At 48.3% G+C, this 16,558-nt stretch overlaps 7 protein-coding genes across 7 annotated transcripts; 2 read left to right on the forward strand and 5 right to left on the reverse strand.

Annotated features, from left to right (window-relative positions):
• Positions 1-2,901: 2,901 nt before the first annotated feature.
• Positions 2,902-3,936, reverse strand: FTJAE_6503 (endo-beta-1 4-glucanase D; the record flags this gene model as incomplete). Its single annotated transcript, XM_037353122.1, has 1 exon — positions 2,902-3,936. The coding sequence occupies one exon, from the start codon at positions 3,934-3,936 to the stop codon at positions 2,902-2,904; it is 1,035 nt and encodes a 344-aa protein (XP_037206414.1).
• Positions 3,937-4,811: 875 nt separating this feature from the next.
• Positions 4,812-6,619, reverse strand: FTJAE_6504 (CPS1-Gly-X carboxypeptidase YSCS precursor; the record flags this gene model as incomplete). Its single annotated transcript, XM_037353123.1, has 3 exons — positions 4,812-4,966; positions 5,017-6,224; positions 6,273-6,619. 3 exons carry the CDS (start codon positions 6,617-6,619, stop codon positions 4,812-4,814), a joined length of 1,710 nt encoding a protein of 569 aa, XP_037206415.1.
• A 409-nt stretch (positions 6,620-7,028) lies between these two features.
• FTJAE_6505 (IST2) lies at positions 7,029-9,340 on the reverse strand (the record flags this gene model as incomplete). Its single annotated transcript, XM_037353124.1, has 4 exons — positions 7,029-8,192; positions 8,243-8,671; positions 8,717-9,216; positions 9,265-9,340. The coding sequence occupies 4 exons, from the start codon at positions 9,338-9,340 to the stop codon at positions 7,029-7,031; spliced, it is 2,169 nt and encodes a 722-aa protein (XP_037206416.1).
• A 1,706-nt stretch (positions 9,341-11,046) lies between these two features.
• Positions 11,047-11,313, forward strand: FTJAE_6506 (uncharacterized protein; the record flags this gene model as incomplete). Its single annotated transcript, XM_037353125.1, has 2 exons — positions 11,047-11,154; positions 11,200-11,313. 2 exons carry the CDS (start codon positions 11,047-11,049, stop codon positions 11,311-11,313), a joined length of 222 nt encoding a protein of 73 aa, XP_037206417.1.
• Positions 11,314-11,502: 189 nt separating this feature from the next.
• FTJAE_6507 (uncharacterized protein) lies at positions 11,503-12,308 on the reverse strand (the record flags this gene model as incomplete). Its single annotated transcript, XM_037353126.1, has 2 exons — positions 11,503-12,129; positions 12,177-12,308. The coding sequence occupies 2 exons, from the start codon at positions 12,306-12,308 to the stop codon at positions 11,503-11,505; spliced, it is 759 nt and encodes a 252-aa protein (XP_037206418.1).
• Positions 12,309-13,064: 756 nt separating this feature from the next.
• FTJAE_6508 (isoamyl alcohol oxidase) lies at positions 13,065-15,043 on the forward strand (the record flags this gene model as incomplete). Its single annotated transcript, XM_037353127.1, has 5 exons — positions 13,065-13,467; positions 13,521-13,945; positions 14,029-14,650; positions 14,704-14,825; positions 14,873-15,043. The coding sequence occupies 5 exons, from the start codon at positions 13,065-13,067 to the stop codon at positions 15,041-15,043; spliced, it is 1,743 nt and encodes a 580-aa protein (XP_037206419.1).
• Positions 15,044-15,133: 90 nt separating this feature from the next.
• FTJAE_6509 (serum paraoxonase arylesterase) lies at positions 15,134-16,462 on the reverse strand (the record flags this gene model as incomplete). Its single annotated transcript, XM_037353128.1, has 4 exons — positions 15,134-15,177; positions 15,224-15,686; positions 15,732-16,155; positions 16,206-16,462. The coding sequence occupies 4 exons, from the start codon at positions 16,460-16,462 to the stop codon at positions 15,134-15,136; spliced, it is 1,188 nt and encodes a 395-aa protein (XP_037206420.1).
• Positions 16,463-16,558: the final 96 nt, after the last annotated feature.

Raw genomic sequence — 16,558 nt, forward strand, 5'->3', positions numbered from 1 at the left:
TGGGATGGGAGAAAAAGTGTTGTGTCACATCGGGTAAGCAAGCCTCCAATACTCTATCCTGTCGGGCCTCAAGTGTCATTGACTTGAGGCTGGCGATTTAGGGTATTGAGCGATGCCCCGAGATTTTGTCTGGTAGGTTTGCTTGAGAGCCTTGCGGCTTGGAGTCTGGCGATACGAGGCTCGGGAGTTTCCCCTACGTGTTCTGTCTAATGGGATTTTCCTTGAACGATAACTCTTTGCCAAGTTGCATCTCGTATAATCTTCGTGATCGTGACGCCCAGGTTACACCGAACTGACACGGTAGATGGCACAAAGTCCATCTTCGTCTGTACCATTTTTCTACGGTGAAAAACGTGGACGATTAATTGAAATTCGTGCCTTGCATGCTGGTCGCAACATGCCCAAAGGAAGTCCGCCACCAATCCAGTCCCTCACCAGTCGTAACCAATGCACTTCATCCCAAGCTGCTCCTCAAAAGTCCATTTTGTAACTCGATCAAGACGTCGTCACTTTACGCACTGATCAGCATTCCAGTAGAAGCGCGTTCCTGATTTCTTGACTAGCGTGCCTGCGCCTCAGACATGACTGGCGACGGCGCCAAACCCTCTAGCCACGTTCTGACTGTCTCTCATCAATGGCGTAGGACTTTCAACGGTTCCCGCATTCCAGTCGTCCCAGGTATCGGGTCAGCGGCGGGGAATACGAGGCCAAATCGAGGAGGTGATTGCCGGATGGAGGGGATTTAAACCTTTGGCTTGGGTAAAATTTCACCTTCTGGGATGTCTTGTGATCATAGTCCTAGAGTTTAATTCTTGAAAGTTTCGGGCAAGGTAACTGCCGTTGGACTGGTTATTATGGAGGTTTGCGGGCGGAGATGGCTTCGCTTGTGATTTCTCCGCTTGCTGACGGGACTTGACCCAATTTCAACAAAAGTCGCTCCTTGGCAGATTTGGAAGTGAAATTTTCTACGGGATATCATTTTCCCAACTTCGGCAGCTTTGAGTTGCCCTCGGCATTACTTGTTGGGTGAAAATTGTCTGAATTCGTGACTGAGGCTGTCTGTGAGCATCTCTAAGTACCCAATGTAGACTTGACCTCGTGGCTGGCTTTTATACCGACATCCCCTTCCGCTAGCTATTGTAAGGCCAGTTTTTGCAATTATATTAAATTCTTGTTCATCAATCTGGGTCGAAGTGGCTTCCCTAAAGCCCAACATCTCTTGCTTATGCCCAAAGCAAACAGGTTGGTCTCCAGCGGCCGTCATCTTACAGACATCTTGAAGGCCACCAATATCTAACAACTTATTTCGCTTCAATCTTTGATCCAGGTCCAGTATTTATTTTTTCCATCCATATCCGTTCTGTTCATACTGCCTCTCATCTTCTTGAGCAGTCCAGAATGCGGCCAAAGTCCATTTCCCCATTAACTTCAATAACATGCACGCCACTCATATCTGCAGAATCTAAGTGGACCGCGTCAGATTCTCCGGATCTGTGCCTCATCTATAGGGTGACAGCTACGTAAGTTGGTGTCGTGTATACATATACCAAGGGCGTAGAGACGGGAGACGGGCTGCCTCCCAATGCACGTATGATTTGCAGCATGTAAAGGCTTCTCTTTGCTTTTTGTACGTTGGAATGGTGTTGAACTGGCAGGCAGCCATCAGGGAATCTTCAATGATTCCCCGATTTGTTATGAGACAGACAAGCTGCATGAGACTATAGACAGTGTGAAGCAACTTCTTATTGACGCCAGAACTCTATATCTCTTGTCAAAGCTTTTTGGCTCTACTCCCAGAACAATAGACATACAGAATACCCTACCGAGAGAAATTCGAGGCTTGCAGTATACTGATAACGGCGTAACATCGAGACCAGTTCTTATCTCTGATATTATGCTGTGACACCCCACGCCATATCCTCGCATATGTACTGATAGTCCTACCCAAAAAGTAAGCTTAATTGAACAATCCCACCTTGCGACATTCATCCATCGATGGCGCCATCTGAAGTACTGTGATAGACACATGGGCCGCGCGTCAAAGATGGAGTGCAAATCGTTTTGACTAGCAGGATCTCGCATATGCAGTAGGCTTCGATCTTTGCGCATGGCACCCTTTTATGGTGTGTTCGAGAAGGCTTCTGTGCTTCAGTAGTTGAAACGGACTTGCATGCATGGATTGTAACCGTACTGCGTTGGAGGATGCAGAGGGCGTTGATGGCGACATTTGAGCTGAGATAACGCCATAGGGGTCCAGAGGTTATTGGAACGTGGTTGATTGACAAGTTAGACCAATCATCTGAGAGAGCGACGATCCGAAACGCCCATTTTTGTCTTTTGATACTCGCTTCGTCGTTTACCAAGTATAAGTATCAGCACCGAAAAAAGCCAAGTCAGCTGAATGGGGTTCAGAGGGAAATCAGGATTGTTCACTGTAACTCTTCCATATCGGGAATGAGGATATATTCAAGATAAGTCATTAAGATCGCTGTAGGAGATATGAAAGTCTTAATTTGCAAGAATTGAAGGACTATGCTTTTGCTGAGCTGACTTGATGATCTCTATGATGGTGTTGCGAGTTGTGAGACTGTGTTGTGGCTGTGTTATCGTGGCGGTGATCGTGTAAGCCACAGGAGAGACAGAACTCCTCGTCTGGTCATCATCAATCAACCTCCAAGACAGTCTCACGTCATGCGGGGTAAAAGCCATCGAAGTCAGATTCATTCACAGCGATGAAGAACATGTCACAGACTCTCTTTTGTTCACACGTCAATTGCTATATGTATACGTGATTCAATCACTATGTACAAAGAATAAGTTTTACGTGGGATCAAGTAATGATCCATCATTCCATCCACGCAAAGATCAGAAACTCAACCATCCATCTCACACAGTCTCAACTTACTTCCTGAGAGCACGCTTGGCCTTAAGAGCTCGCTTGGCAGCACGCTTGGCCTTGCACTTGCCACCAGTAGAAGGAGCCTTGGTAGCAACAGGGGGAGCGGAGGTCTCAGCGGGCTGCTCAACAGGAGCTTCGGTGGGAGTAGCAGCGCTGGCAGCCTCAGTGGTAGCAGGGGCAGAAGCAGCGGGAGCCTCAGTGGCGGGAGCGTCGCTGGCAACGGGGGCAGCGCTCCCGGAGTCGGAACCCTTGTCGTTGGTGCAGTCACCGTCGCTAGCCTGGCCAGCAAAGTTGGGAGTGTGGTCCTCACAGCCGCTGGGCCAGACCTTGGGGCCGGGAGCAGTGTAGTTGGTGACGGGAGGGTAGTAGATGCTGAGGAGCAGACCGGGGTCGGTGGCGGTGTAAGCACCAGGGAGAGAGACAACGGGAGAAGGCTTGCCAGCACCAGTACCATCGACGGTGAGCTGAGCGCATCCAATGTAGAACTGAGCACCGTTCTTCTCACCAGCGCCGTGGAGACCGACGTGCTCGGCGCGCATGAGGTAAGTACCCTTGGGAGTCTCCTTGGGGAGCGTAAAGGTGAAGTTGGTGATACCGTTGGACTGGCCGTTCATGTAGTTGGCCCACTCAATGCCGTTCGCACCAATGGTCTTCCATGTCATCTCGTAGACCTTGAACCAGTCGCCATCACCGAGGTAGTCCGAAGCCTCAGTGCCGTCAGGCGCCTTGCTCAGGTAGACGGCCAGGGGACCGGGGTGGCCCATGTCGTTGGCGACAGTGAAACCAACCTCATCGCCGGGAGAAACAGCGTGAGTCTTGGTAGCAGCGCGGATATCCTTGTCGAGACCGCCAGCGTTGCAGATGATGTCCTTGGAGGTGACGTCGGTGATTGGGCTGTTGTTGTTGGTGGTCTTGCGGACGTACTCATAAGGCTCGGTGACCTTGCCGTTGACGATGAGAGCGTCGAAGTTGTAGTGCGCAAAGGCGGTGGGGAGGGCGGCGACGAGGGCCAGAGCGGTAGAGAAGGATGATCGCATCTTGAATGTTGCTTTTTAAGGATTGGTTGATATAGTGGTAAGAAGTATTTTTCGTAGAGTTGGACACGAAAGGATAGCTAAACCACCAGGGTCTGCAAAGAATGAAATAATCTCGTAGAGAAAAATAAAAAGAAAGGCGCAAGCAACAGCTGCGAAAAAGTGAAGAATCAGATCTTGTGATGGAAAGAATGGGATGGAGAGGAAAGAAAGAAGAGACGGAAGCAAGAGGGAGAGGCCATGGCTTTATCTAAATGGAGGGAGGATCCCTTGTTTCTCGGATGTGCACATCATTGCTGGAATATCGGTGGATAATACGCGCCAACTGAAACTGTTCCTTACATTAGACGCTGAGAGTCGTCTGGTAATGTTTGGAGGAACTGGTTAAGGGGGTTCTGTTTGAGATTTGGTGAGTTTGGTGAGATACCCTGTCTTGTCAGTTACGCGAGACGTCTCATATCTCGGACATCTAAGCGCTTTGGGCGATTGAGCGAGGACATCGTGAAACTGTTTGCAGAAACAACGGCAAACAATTTGGCGTTCCGATATAAGGTTGTTTGTAAGTGTAAGTGATGAATACGAGTTTAATATTGTATATTTCGTATCGTTTTTGACCTTGTAAATTCAATCGTAGATTGTAATTAATTCTGAAAACTCAATTGACGGAGATAATCTCACAGCCTTGGCATGCTCGTCAGCGTCGCGAAATGAAGTGATTGGTGGAAATTGATGAGCACAGGGGTTCAGTGCCGGATGTAACAGGTGAGTGGACACTAACCCAGCGCCAGAAGAAACGGAACAAGTTCAGATGAACGGAAGAATTACGACAGAATAATCGGCGATAAATAAATTGGTCTCCTATTTACAAACTCTTGCCCCTAGACATTGGCCTTATCGAAATTACGGATGAAATCATAGTAAAACTTGGCCATGTTCATCTGCTCGCTCATCAAAAGCCGTTCATTGACGCCGTGGATGTTGGAGAAGGACTTTAGGCTGCCGGGGCTCCACCTGTAGATGTTTTTGGAGAGATCTGATTGGGAGTCAGTGACAAACGAAATACCCTGGACTTGGAAGACTTACTGAGATAATGGCGAGTATCGGTGTTGCCTGTCATGGCTCCTGGTGCTGCGACTACAGTCTTTGCCTCTTGGGCGAATGAGTGACGAACAGTGCCTGCAAAGATATCCCAGACTGGACCGGTTGTTGGCGATTGAGGCGTGATGTAGGACTTTTTCTTCGCTGCGATTGTCAAAGTCCCCTTGTGTTTCTGCTGCCAGAGATCTTCGTCCTTGTTGCATTGGCGAGAGAGGTTATTAGCAGCAAGATACTCATCATAGTCTGCATCATCCTCAAAAGCTTCAACTCGAAGGTTGTGACTCTCGGCAATATCCTTGATCAGACCCACGATTCGATGCTGAATGCTTCCAATACTATCCTGCGGCGCATACCGATGGTTAACACCAAGCGTCACAAACTCGGGCAGCGCATTGATCTTTTGACCGCCAGAAATAACATCAATTGCCTGCGATGTCTGAACCATGTACTGCATATCGCGCGACAGCTTGGTCAAGAACTTCGCAACGCCTGGGAGATCTCCGCCGTTGACGAGCTTAGTGAGATCGGGAAAGACATGGGGCGAATGCTCGGCGAAGCAAGCCAAGCATTGATGAATAGCTCCGTTCTTGGCGATCTCGGGCTTGAAGGGGTTGTGTTCCAGGGTAGTAACGATCTCAGCCATTATGCCAATCGCCGTATGCGGTGTTGGCACTGAACTATGCCCACCGACGACACTGACGTTGAACCAAACATCCAGATAACCCTTTTCGTAAACAGCAGGAAGCGCGTATAAAACATCGCCCATCTTCTGCAGTCCAGCACCGCCTTCGTCAAGAATAGCAGCAATGCCATGCTCTCCATATCTGGCCTCTAAATGTTTCGAGATATGGCCTGCGCCACGATGACCAGAGCATTCTTCATCGAAACCAAAAGCTAGAATGACTGTACGTCGGGGCTTATAAGTCTTTTGGGATAAGAGTGCTTCTAGGGCGGACATTTGAGCTGTGATGGCTGATTTATCGTCTGAGGCGCCGCGGCCCCAGAGATAGCCGTCTGTTTCGTTGTAGAAGGCGTCAAAGGGCGGGTGGACCCATTCGTGGAGTGTTCCGTCGGCTACGGGGACGACGTCTTGATGGCCTGCTAGGAGGATTGGCTGGAGGGATGGGTCGGAGCCTTTGAGGGTGTAGACGAGGCCGAATTTGTTGACTTTTTCTGGGGTGATGTGTTTATGTCTGAATTTTGTTAGGATCATCATTCGGAGTGTAATTGAATTTACTTACACCGTTGGATAGGCCTTCTTGAGCATCTTTGGAATGTCGTTAAAGGGCTTCCATCTATCATCTGTATCCAAATCTCCCATGTCGTCATAGCAGATTGAAGGGATGCGGACGAGCGATTGATGTTTCTTGACCATCACTTGTAGTGCTTTCTTGCTGGAGAATAAATCATGCGAACTCTCAAGCCCATCCTCGGAGGGATTCAACGCAGCAGGAAGATGGCATTTCGGATTCGCGTCTGCGGTGCCAGCAACATTAATCTTCTCACTAAGACGATGCTGCGCATCATGCGAAAACGCAATTGCTGCACCAGCAACGAAAGCTGTTGAGAAAATACTAGTGAATCTCATCTTGATGTCTTGTAATTGAGCTTGACAATCAGATCATTCAACATGGCGTCAGAGCATCCTTATACTTTATCTACACGAAATACTTTCTTGGCACTCTATTCCCAACACAGGCACCAAGAAGCGAGTTTCGTCAGCTCACCTCGACAGCTGAACAGTTTCTTTTCGCATCCGGCACATTAAGGTTCAGACCCCGCAAGCAGCCTGCAACAATCGCGTGATGTTGAGTCTGGAATGATGACGAGAGTTAAAAATTCTCTTTCGGATTAGACGGCCGAATGTCTCGGCCGTGTCTTGGCGATGGAATATACCGTTAGACCGAGGCAATGAAAAGAATGATTAATAAAAATAATATTACATATGAAAACAATTTGGTCTGTAATCTATACACTGATTTTGTTACGCGTTGCGCTTAATCTTTCTTCTCCTGATCTCCTGGCTCTTCATTCTTCTTCACCTGTTGAATGAGTGTGACACCTGCTAGCTCACTAGCACCGTCGTGGACCTGCTTCGTCCAGAATGGATCTCTCTCCATCACCAAAACCGACTTGCGTCGCTCGCGGTGTGCTTCACGTACAGCTAGTCCAGACTGCTGTTTCTTCGTCTCCAACTCCTCAAGATATTTGACGCGGTTTGCATATCGCTGATTATAGTCTTCTCGAATCCGCTCAGAGCCGATTTGCTGAAGAACGAAGCGGACAAGAGATCGAAGGAGAAGAAGAACGTGTTCGCTTATAAAGACAGTAACGGGAAGAGTAGCCCAGCTTCCCATTGTATTGCCGACTTTGTCGACACTAAAGAGATGCACAATCGCTGCGGTGCAGATGCTTCCGAGCCAGGTCAACGCTTCGAGGGAGTAGATCCAAGGCCCGATTCCGTCTGAGCGAACTGGTGCGGGGCGCTGATGCTCCAGTGAGATCTTTGCGAAATCAGATCGTAGCTCAATCCAGTTGTTGATGAGAAAGCCCATTGGGATAATTGGCCAGACTGGTGAGAATAAAGCGAGATATCCGAATTGAAGAACTATTTCTGCAATGTCATCCTGGACGTTGTACTTTGGAAGAATCGCCTCGTTTCGAACCCGTGATAAGAAAGCTTTTTCTTCAGGATCATCCTTCACCACCGCAAGAAGCATATCGCCTTTTGATCGTGCCCTGCGATAATCTCGATACCAATCCGAGAATTTATGCTTTAGCATTGGGACGATGTTCTCTTCGAAGAAACCTGAGAGTTGGCCTGTGACTGTTAAGGCGATGACTTCGTTTCTCAACCTATCGGCATCGAGATGGAACGGCTGATGAACGAATTTCTTGCCGACGCTGGCGAACGCAGCTGATAGGAAATTTTCAAGTTTGGGTACGACGGTCCCGCCGAAGGGGATGTAGATAAATGCTGTGAGGAAGATGGGAAGATAGTTGGTGAACATGTTGAGGACAAAGACTTTTTGGGTGAGTGACATTTCGTGCAGATCGGCGGTGCGATGATTTTCGAATTCGGTCATCCATTCTGCTGCGTCTTCGAGGGCGGAGGTGATATAAGGGAGAGATACAGCCAGGAGAATAGTTGGAAGATATTCCTGCTCATGTCAGACAACTCACAAGTTGTTAGTGAAAATGAGTGACCTACCAAGTAATCCTTATACGGCCCAGCATACGTCTCCGAGATCAAAATCTCAATAGTAAACACCGCAATGATCGTAATCCCCAGCGCCAAAAACGCGACGATCAAGAACGGAATCTGCAATAACTGTCTCACGACCTTCTTCCATCGAGGAAAGTAGTAGTGTTTCCGCCCGCCCTCGTCAACATACTCATAGTCATACTTGAACTGCGGTCTGTTGACCTTGACATGTTGAATACCCTTGACGTTCCAGCGCAGACTAAGATCGAGTTCTTGAATCTTCCAGTACTCGAGGAAAACGGTGCACCACACGCTGGTGAGGATGCCGTAGGCGAGGGAGTATCGTGGAAGCCAGAGCCATGCGATGACGCCTGTTATGGCGGGGAAGGTGAGGAAGAGAAGATAAGCTTGGATGAAGGCAAAGTAAAAAGCGACCTAGCATTGTAAGCACATGTCCATATAGGTGAGAAGGGGGCGTACCTTTGAGCCGTGAAGGTTGCGAATCTGATCGATATCCTCGTTGGATAAGAAAAACTTTCTGCTTAGATACTTGAGCAACGACTGATTGACCTTTGAATTATGAATAGGAAATATCGCCTTGACGTTCTCCCACTTCCCTGTCCCGGGGGTGATGCCCGCACCACCAAGATCCTTGGACCAATGGACGATATGATACACCGAAAGAATATCCTCTGCCTCATACGCCCCATCAACGACTGTGTTTTTATCACCGCCAGGGTGATTCGGCGTGATGCCGTATAGCCAGTCCTTAACCCTGCTGTCTCTGTTAATAAAATCCTGTTCTGATTTTGAAAAAGTAACTTGCCTGGACTTGTAGACGGCGTTGCCGAGGAGTTCGCGGGGTGCTTTTGCGAATACAAGGAGGGATTGTTCATAGCCCGCTCTGACTTCAACGTCGAAACCAGTTTCTTCCAGGTCTGCCACTAGGGTCTTGAACTCTTTGATAGCCGTATCATGATCTACCCCAATCAGCACCTCATCTCTTTACTCTCTTCTCACAAACTCACCCGTCTCGCCGAAATCATACAGAACGACATACTTGTCGTTGTACGTCGTCTTATCCTCAAAACCCATACTCGGCATCTTCCAGCCTATAAGATCCCTGTGCTTTCCCCGTCTGGTGTCGCGGTCTAGTCAAGCAATACCCCTTGCGCGACGGAGCATACCAAGAAACGAACAAATAGAGAATACGGACCACAACAGCGGCTGTGTAAAGAAGTGAATGGATATGTTTGATGCAAAGAAAAAGGTGAAAAAGACACGTTTGGGGGGTTCAATACACGTCAGCTGGGTCCACTTGGCCAAGAGTGTTGAGCCGGATTGGGCGGATAAGTCGGCACGAGGGTTCTTGGTGTTTTGGCCGCTTGGCGATAGTGAATTTGCACTGCCTCGCTGGTGATGGAGTGTGTAATTTTAGGGGTCTGAGATTCAATTGGTTCTTGCGTATTGAGATCGGATCGCCAGGAGCCGAGAGGTTTGATGGAAACAATGAAACAATTACTGTGATTTTCGTATTGATAATTTCGGGTTTTGTGCATCTTAATTATCATCGTCATCTTACAACTTGGCGGTCATCTGCCAAGAAGGTCGTGTGCTGGTATCTTATCGCTGATAAGATAGACAATTGCGGAAGATAAGAAATGGGCAAGACACAAGAACTGCTATTCGAATCCTGAGTAAGGAAAGCAATTATAAAGCATTTAGGGTCTTGTTATTGGTGTTAAGGACTAATTGGCTTATACAGATGAGGTTATTTGAGACACATCGTCGCTGAACATGAGAGATAGTCCTACGAGAGATAACTCAAACTCCGACAGAATAGAAGTCGAATATCTTGAAACTATGCTCCAATGAGGGCTTGGTAAAGATATATCTTCTCTATACCCGGTAGATCGGCAGTTCTTAGCCCTGTAGATCCCACTGCTGTTCAGGTCGCAAGGTCGCGTTAGGCCGTCTTTGTTCCGGCAGCGGGCCCTGTCCAGTTACTTGTTTAAGCTGGGCCATGGATCAAGCAACTGAAGGCGTGTGGTGCACTAAATAATTATAAGATAGAATATTCATTTTCGTTCTAAGGGCCTAGATACTTCTATTGCTCTGTTTGGAGCCATGGACACTGAACCCGGATCAAAATGGACGCACCTCCAACAAGAGCCAATGAAAGGGTGGCCGGAAATGAATGGGATGCCAGAAGACGCCAGAAGAATAGGTACAGAGGCACATCACGAGATGGAAGCGCAAGCCGCCAATCAATCAGATCATTCTTCTTTGCTCAATAGCAAGCCATGAAAATCGCGGAGGTGATATCATGCCTGTCACTTCCATCCAATTCCCCAAGTCACACGATGGCACACGAGCAGCTGAACACCAACAAGACAAAGATAAGCATTTCGCGATGTCATCATGCGGAAATTTAGCATTTCAACGTATGGGGTCGAATCGTTTAGACGCTCAAAGGTGATGATGGTTGCCAGTCACGGTATGCGGTACAAAAGTGTACATCCAAGTAACGAGACTTGTGGCAGAATGAGATGTTGTCGCAGCGCCATTTGCACTGTGATGATGAGGGGTCTCGAGATTGTCGTCCAACGTTACCATTTCGACCCCGCGATGGTTCAACATGACGTTGATCAGCATCATATCATCGTGAGGTATGGGAGGGATGACGACACGAGGGATGAGAGCGGGAGTTATATGAAGCTGCCATCCCAGCACCGTATTGCTGCTCCAGACTTACTCTAAACACCAAGAGACTTATAAAACATATCACAATACAGCAAGACAAGAACATCATGTCAGAGAGAAGACATTCTGGCCCAAAGGCCCCGACTGGTCTCAATGATGAGACGGCCGAAGAGGTCCACGACATCATGCACCAGGCCGAAGTGGAAGAGCAAAAGGTATGTCGCTGTGATTGAGGGAGTACATATACTAACAAGTAATAGATGCACGGAAAAGATGCGCTGTGTCAGGATGATGTTGGACCAAGTGAGGAGGGAGAACAAAAAAAGAAGTCGGCGATGGGCAAGGTTAAAGAGGCGCTGAATCTGGGCAAATAAATGTTGCGACAACGAAGGTACTCGACGATGGGAATACTTTCTTATGTCGGCGTTGATACTAAATTGTTACATTAATTGATCTGAGTTATTTGCTTACAACGCGGAATTAATTGCTCAATTGAAAGGGTATAGAACAAAACACTGGGGTATCTTGACATTATCATCCTCCGCCATCATCAGCATCACGCATCACAACCCAAGAACAAGACACGCCGCAAGCAAAACAACAATCGCCAAAGCCGGGCTATTCAACTCCATCGCACCATCCTCATCCACTGGCTTCCCATCAGCAGCGCTCACCTTCTCACCACTAGGATACCGAATATTAACAACCGCCTCCCCCTTCAACTCATCCGGCACGCCCATCGTATGCGGACACTTAGCCTGGTTCTGCGCCGGATAATCCAACTCACACGTCTCATCATGTCCAAGCGTACATATCGAGTCGAGAATATTGTAAAGAACGTAATTATCGCCCACCCACGTACTCTCATTCCGATCGAGGCACGACGTTAAAAAGTTCATGCTATTCGCTGCGCTGAGCGGCAACCTGCTCTTCTTTGTATGTATTAAATCGGAGCACTTGGATGCATCGACGTTGGAGTATGTCATCTCGACGGGACCGCCGGCCGTGGGCTTGTCGGTGGCAGAGTAGCCCGTGTAGAGGTAATTCCACGCATCGTAGCTAACGTCGTAGGCGCCTTGGGATTGATCCACGCGGAGGAGGTGCACGGTGCGGCCTTGGTACGTGAGCGCGATGCAGATGTTATTACAGTCGACGGAATACGGCCAGTAGGCGATGCGATTCGTGTTGACCTGCTGATAATTAGCCCGGTTCAATTGGCGCAGTTAATGTCGCGTACTTTGCACCCGAGGACGCCGATTGACGAGGAGTAACTATCATGCGGCGTCGCCCAAACCGTGCCGCCGTCTGACTTGCGCGCGGAGGTTAGAGGGATGAGGAGGGAGTGGACGAGCAGCGAGAGCCGCAGCATTTTCGAGGGAGTGAACACGCCTGACGTAGGGCGAGAGGAATGAGTGTGATTGAAGGCATTTTCTTTTTTTGCGACAGCCACGCGAGGGAAAACGGGGGGGAATGGTATTAGGGGTCTGGGGGGAGGGAATTGGACCTGATCTTTACTGGATTGAGATTAAGCATTGATTACGGGCATGGCGTTAGGCTGTTTTGGGGATGATATGGCGAGAGGGACAGGGGTTGGAATGAGTTGTTTTTTTCTTGATCTCGGCACTTCGGGAGCCCATCCAGCGGAATATATTCACAATGTGCGTTATCTCGAGGCTCATTCAGTTGTGAATGTATCGTAGAACATATTGAAGTGAAACATGAAGAGTTGGTGAAATGTCTCGATTGTTTAATTACTGGCATGCGACACTGAACGTACTGACTTGACCAAAAACACAAATGATCCTCTCACCCACAGACCAACCATCCTCCACAAAACATGACAGTCTCAAGCCCCGTATCTCGCATCATGATCCCCCATTCAAGCCCACCTCCACGAAATGCCCCTCTTGGCAGGGCTGAGCTACAGAAACTAAATCCGACTAATACGCGTTGACGTCGACGCCGCAGAAATGCTGTTTTAGTCTCGGGACATGATCCCTCGTTTAGACCGTGTTCGTGATGCCAAGATGGGGGCCATTTTAGATATTCTGCCTATATAACAAGCGAGCAATTACCCCAAGAATCGTTCACGTTCACAGCATCTTAGTTCAGTGCATCGCACACAATGACTCGTCTTTGTAATCTTATCGCCTTTCTCATCCCTTCTGTTCTTGCTGGCTCTGTGCCCAAGACTTGCAAGGCATACCCTGGGTCTTCAGATTGGCCTTCGCATAAGTCGTGGTCTCGTCTTAATGATACTTTAGACGGAAGGCTCTTTGCGCCTGTTCCTCCGGGAGCTGTTTGTCATAAGGGCTGGCCGTCTTATGATGAAGATACTTGTCCCAAGGTCGCTGAGGCATGGAAGCATTATGATCTTCACACGCAGGACCCTGTCTCTCTGATTTATGATCAGTATTCGAACTGGACCTGTCTTCCGGATGCGAGTTATCCGTGTAGTGGAAGTGGATATCCTGCTTATGTTGTTAATGTTACCAAGGCGGAGGATATCAAGGCGGGAGTCGACTTTGGTAAGTATTCCACAATTTAACAATTTAACAAGAGCTTTGCTGATGAATGATAGCTCGGAGGAACAACATCAGACTCGTCGTCAAGAACACTGGCCATGACTACATGGGCCGTTCTATAGCCCCAGGTTCTCTCTCCCTCTGGACTCACCATCTCAAAGACATGACCTACCACAAAGGCTCCTTCAAGCTTTACAACTCCAAGACTGTCATCACCGGTGATGCTGTTACTGCCGGCGCAGGAACCCAAATGTATGATCTTTACACTATGCTGGATAAGTATGGACGCGTTGTTGTAGGTGGTGGCGGAAAGACTGTCGGCCTCGGAGGCTATGTCACCGGAGGCGGCCATTCTCTACTATCGACTAAACATGGCCTTGCAGTTGATCAAGTCCTCCAGATGACTATTATCACACCATCTGGGAAGATTCTGACCATCAATGAAGATAGTCATGCCGATCTCTTCTGGGCAATGCGAGGAGTAAGTCAGCTACCATTCAACTACCCATTTCTACCACCCATTTCTACCACCCATTCTTACTACCCATTGTACTAACAATATAGGGCGGCGGCTCAACCTTCGGCATCCTCACATCCATTACAATGAAAGTCTACAAAACTCCCAAAATCACCGCATCAGCCTTCACAATCGGAACATCCGCCGCCGCACCCTTCAAATACGATCTCCTCGCCTACATCCTCTCCCAATTCCCCTCTTTATCCGACGCCGGTCTTTCAGGCTATACCAACCTCAGCCCCCAAACACCCAACCCCGCCGGCGGCACCGACGAAGTAGCCGGGATCCAGGGTGTCTTTGCGGCACAGGACGTCAACGACTCAGAGTACATTCTCAAGCTGTTCAAGCCGATCAATGATACTATTCAGAAGCGGTGGCCGGGGGCTGTGCAGTTTAGTGCGACGAAGGAAGAGTATGGTTCGTTCTTGGAGTGGTATGATGTTTATTTTGATCAGGGCGCCGCGGGGGTTACGCTATATCTTGCTTCGAGATTGTTGGGGAGGGAGGCGCTGGGTGATGAGAAGTTTAAGGGGGCCTTGGAGGAGAGTTTGGATGCTGCTGGGGGGTTGACGGTTCATTTGATTGCTGGGAAGGGTGTTAGGGATGCGAAGCCTAGAGGAGGGAGTGCAGCTGTCAACCCGGGTTGGAGGAAGAGTTATATTCACGCTAGTAAGTTGAAGAACCTTGAGAATCAGTTTGATGTTTACTAACGAGTCTATCAGTATCCGGGGAGTCCTTTGAGCCTTTCAACAAGACTTCTGAAGCTGAGGCCGTCAAGAGGTTGAATGCTTCCATGGAGCCGTTTCGCAAACTGTCTCCGGACACAGGTGCTTATATCAATGAGGTAAGACTCTATACTACTAGATGGAATACTTGTTTAACATGCGCTAGGCTCTTCCTTTCGAACCAGACTGGCAGCATGCCTTTTGGGGCAAGAACTACGAGAGACTTTTATCGATCAAGAGGAGCGTTGATCCTGGTGATGTTTTATGGTGCTTTCCTTGCGTTGGAAGTGAGAAATGGGCACAGAAGGACAATGGTCGTCTCTGTCGAGTCAAATGAGTCTGCGATAGGAACATTGGCAAGGCTTGTAAGTGGAGTTGAGTTTTGTTGATACTGATCAAGTAGATATATGACCAGGATAGTTTATGTTTATCGCTTTGGTTCGCAAACGGCAATAAACGGTGAAATGACACCTGTCAAAAATTAGCCATGTCACAGATAGATGACCATATAACTTACTACTCAAGAAAAGCCTTCCAGTCTTGACATCATGCACAACAGTCGTAGCAGCTGGCAAAACTTCCCCGTTTGCATCCTCAAGCACTTTCTCAACAACATACTCCCCCTCCACTTTCCTAACTCTCAACACAGTACTAGGCGGATGAGCATTGTACGGGTCATTATAAGCTTTGAAGATCTCAACGCCGATTGGAAATGCAGCGATCCATATATCACCATTCTCATCGATCGATGCGTTATCAACACCATAGCCTAGATTAACCTCGTCGATCTTTTGGAGGTCTTTGTTAGGAAGGATGCGGTAGATGTATAAACGGCCTGTTATGGATTCGGGGACGTAGAGGATGTTGTCTTTTATGACGAGACCATTTGGGAATTGGAGGTTTGGTGCGACGGTTTTGCAGGTTTGAGTATCGCAGAAGGTTACGTCGGAGAAGCCTAGAATCAAGGACAAATGATGTCGCTGCCTTGTTAGTATACGCTATGAAAGAGGTATTGGCATATTTACCCAGCCGAATTTATGAGGACCGTGATCATTGCTGATATAAAAAGAATGATCACCCAGTGCTGCAACACGATTTGGAGTCGCAATTCCTTGGTTAGCATATGTCCGAACATGTTTCATCTCCGTCGCTTGAGGGCCAGTAACAAAGTGCTCGATGGTCGCGTTTCCACCATGAACATGTTGATCTAGCAATTTTCCGTCTGCATCAATCGAAGGCCGCAGATTAACGATAAAGAAATCAATCTCGCCATTTTTTTGCTCGACGCCAGAGAAACCAGCGACGTTGATGAGTCCATCACCAGCAGTACCCTCAAACCCAAGTGTTTTCAGCGCTCGGAACTCAAACCCGTTATCAATCGGCTTATCGATATCCAGCGCAACGATAGCGTCGCGCTGCGATCGACCCGAAACATTGCGATACCCAACACTGCACAATTAATTACACTGGGAGTATAAATACATTTGGGAGAAACACACTTTGGCTGCCATTGCTTTCGTGCAAATGGATCTGAACACGCGAGGAACAATTGGCGCGTAGATTGGGATAAGTACATGTCCTCGCAAGCTTCCAGCCGATGATGCACGATCTTACGGCATTGGTAGGGGAATTCGCTGAGGGGTTGGATGGTTCTGTTTATGCCGAAACCAAGCCATATTGCTTCTTTGAGGTAGATCTGGAAGAGGATTGCCAGACTGGCGATGGCTGCGACGCTGATTTTGGTGAAGATGGTCATTTTGAGGATGTTGGTTATGGTGATTGAGACAAGAGAAAATAAAATTAGGATATGGTTCGATGAAGGATGTGCATCCTAGGCGATTGACACAATCGC

This window comes from Fusarium tjaetaba, assembly GCF_013396195.1.
Source record: "Fusarium tjaetaba strain NRRL 66243 chromosome Unknown NRRL66243_c0000126, whole genome shotgun sequence".
Taxonomy (NCBI): Eukaryota; Fungi; Ascomycota; class Sordariomycetes; order Hypocreales; family Nectriaceae; genus Fusarium; species Fusarium tjaetaba.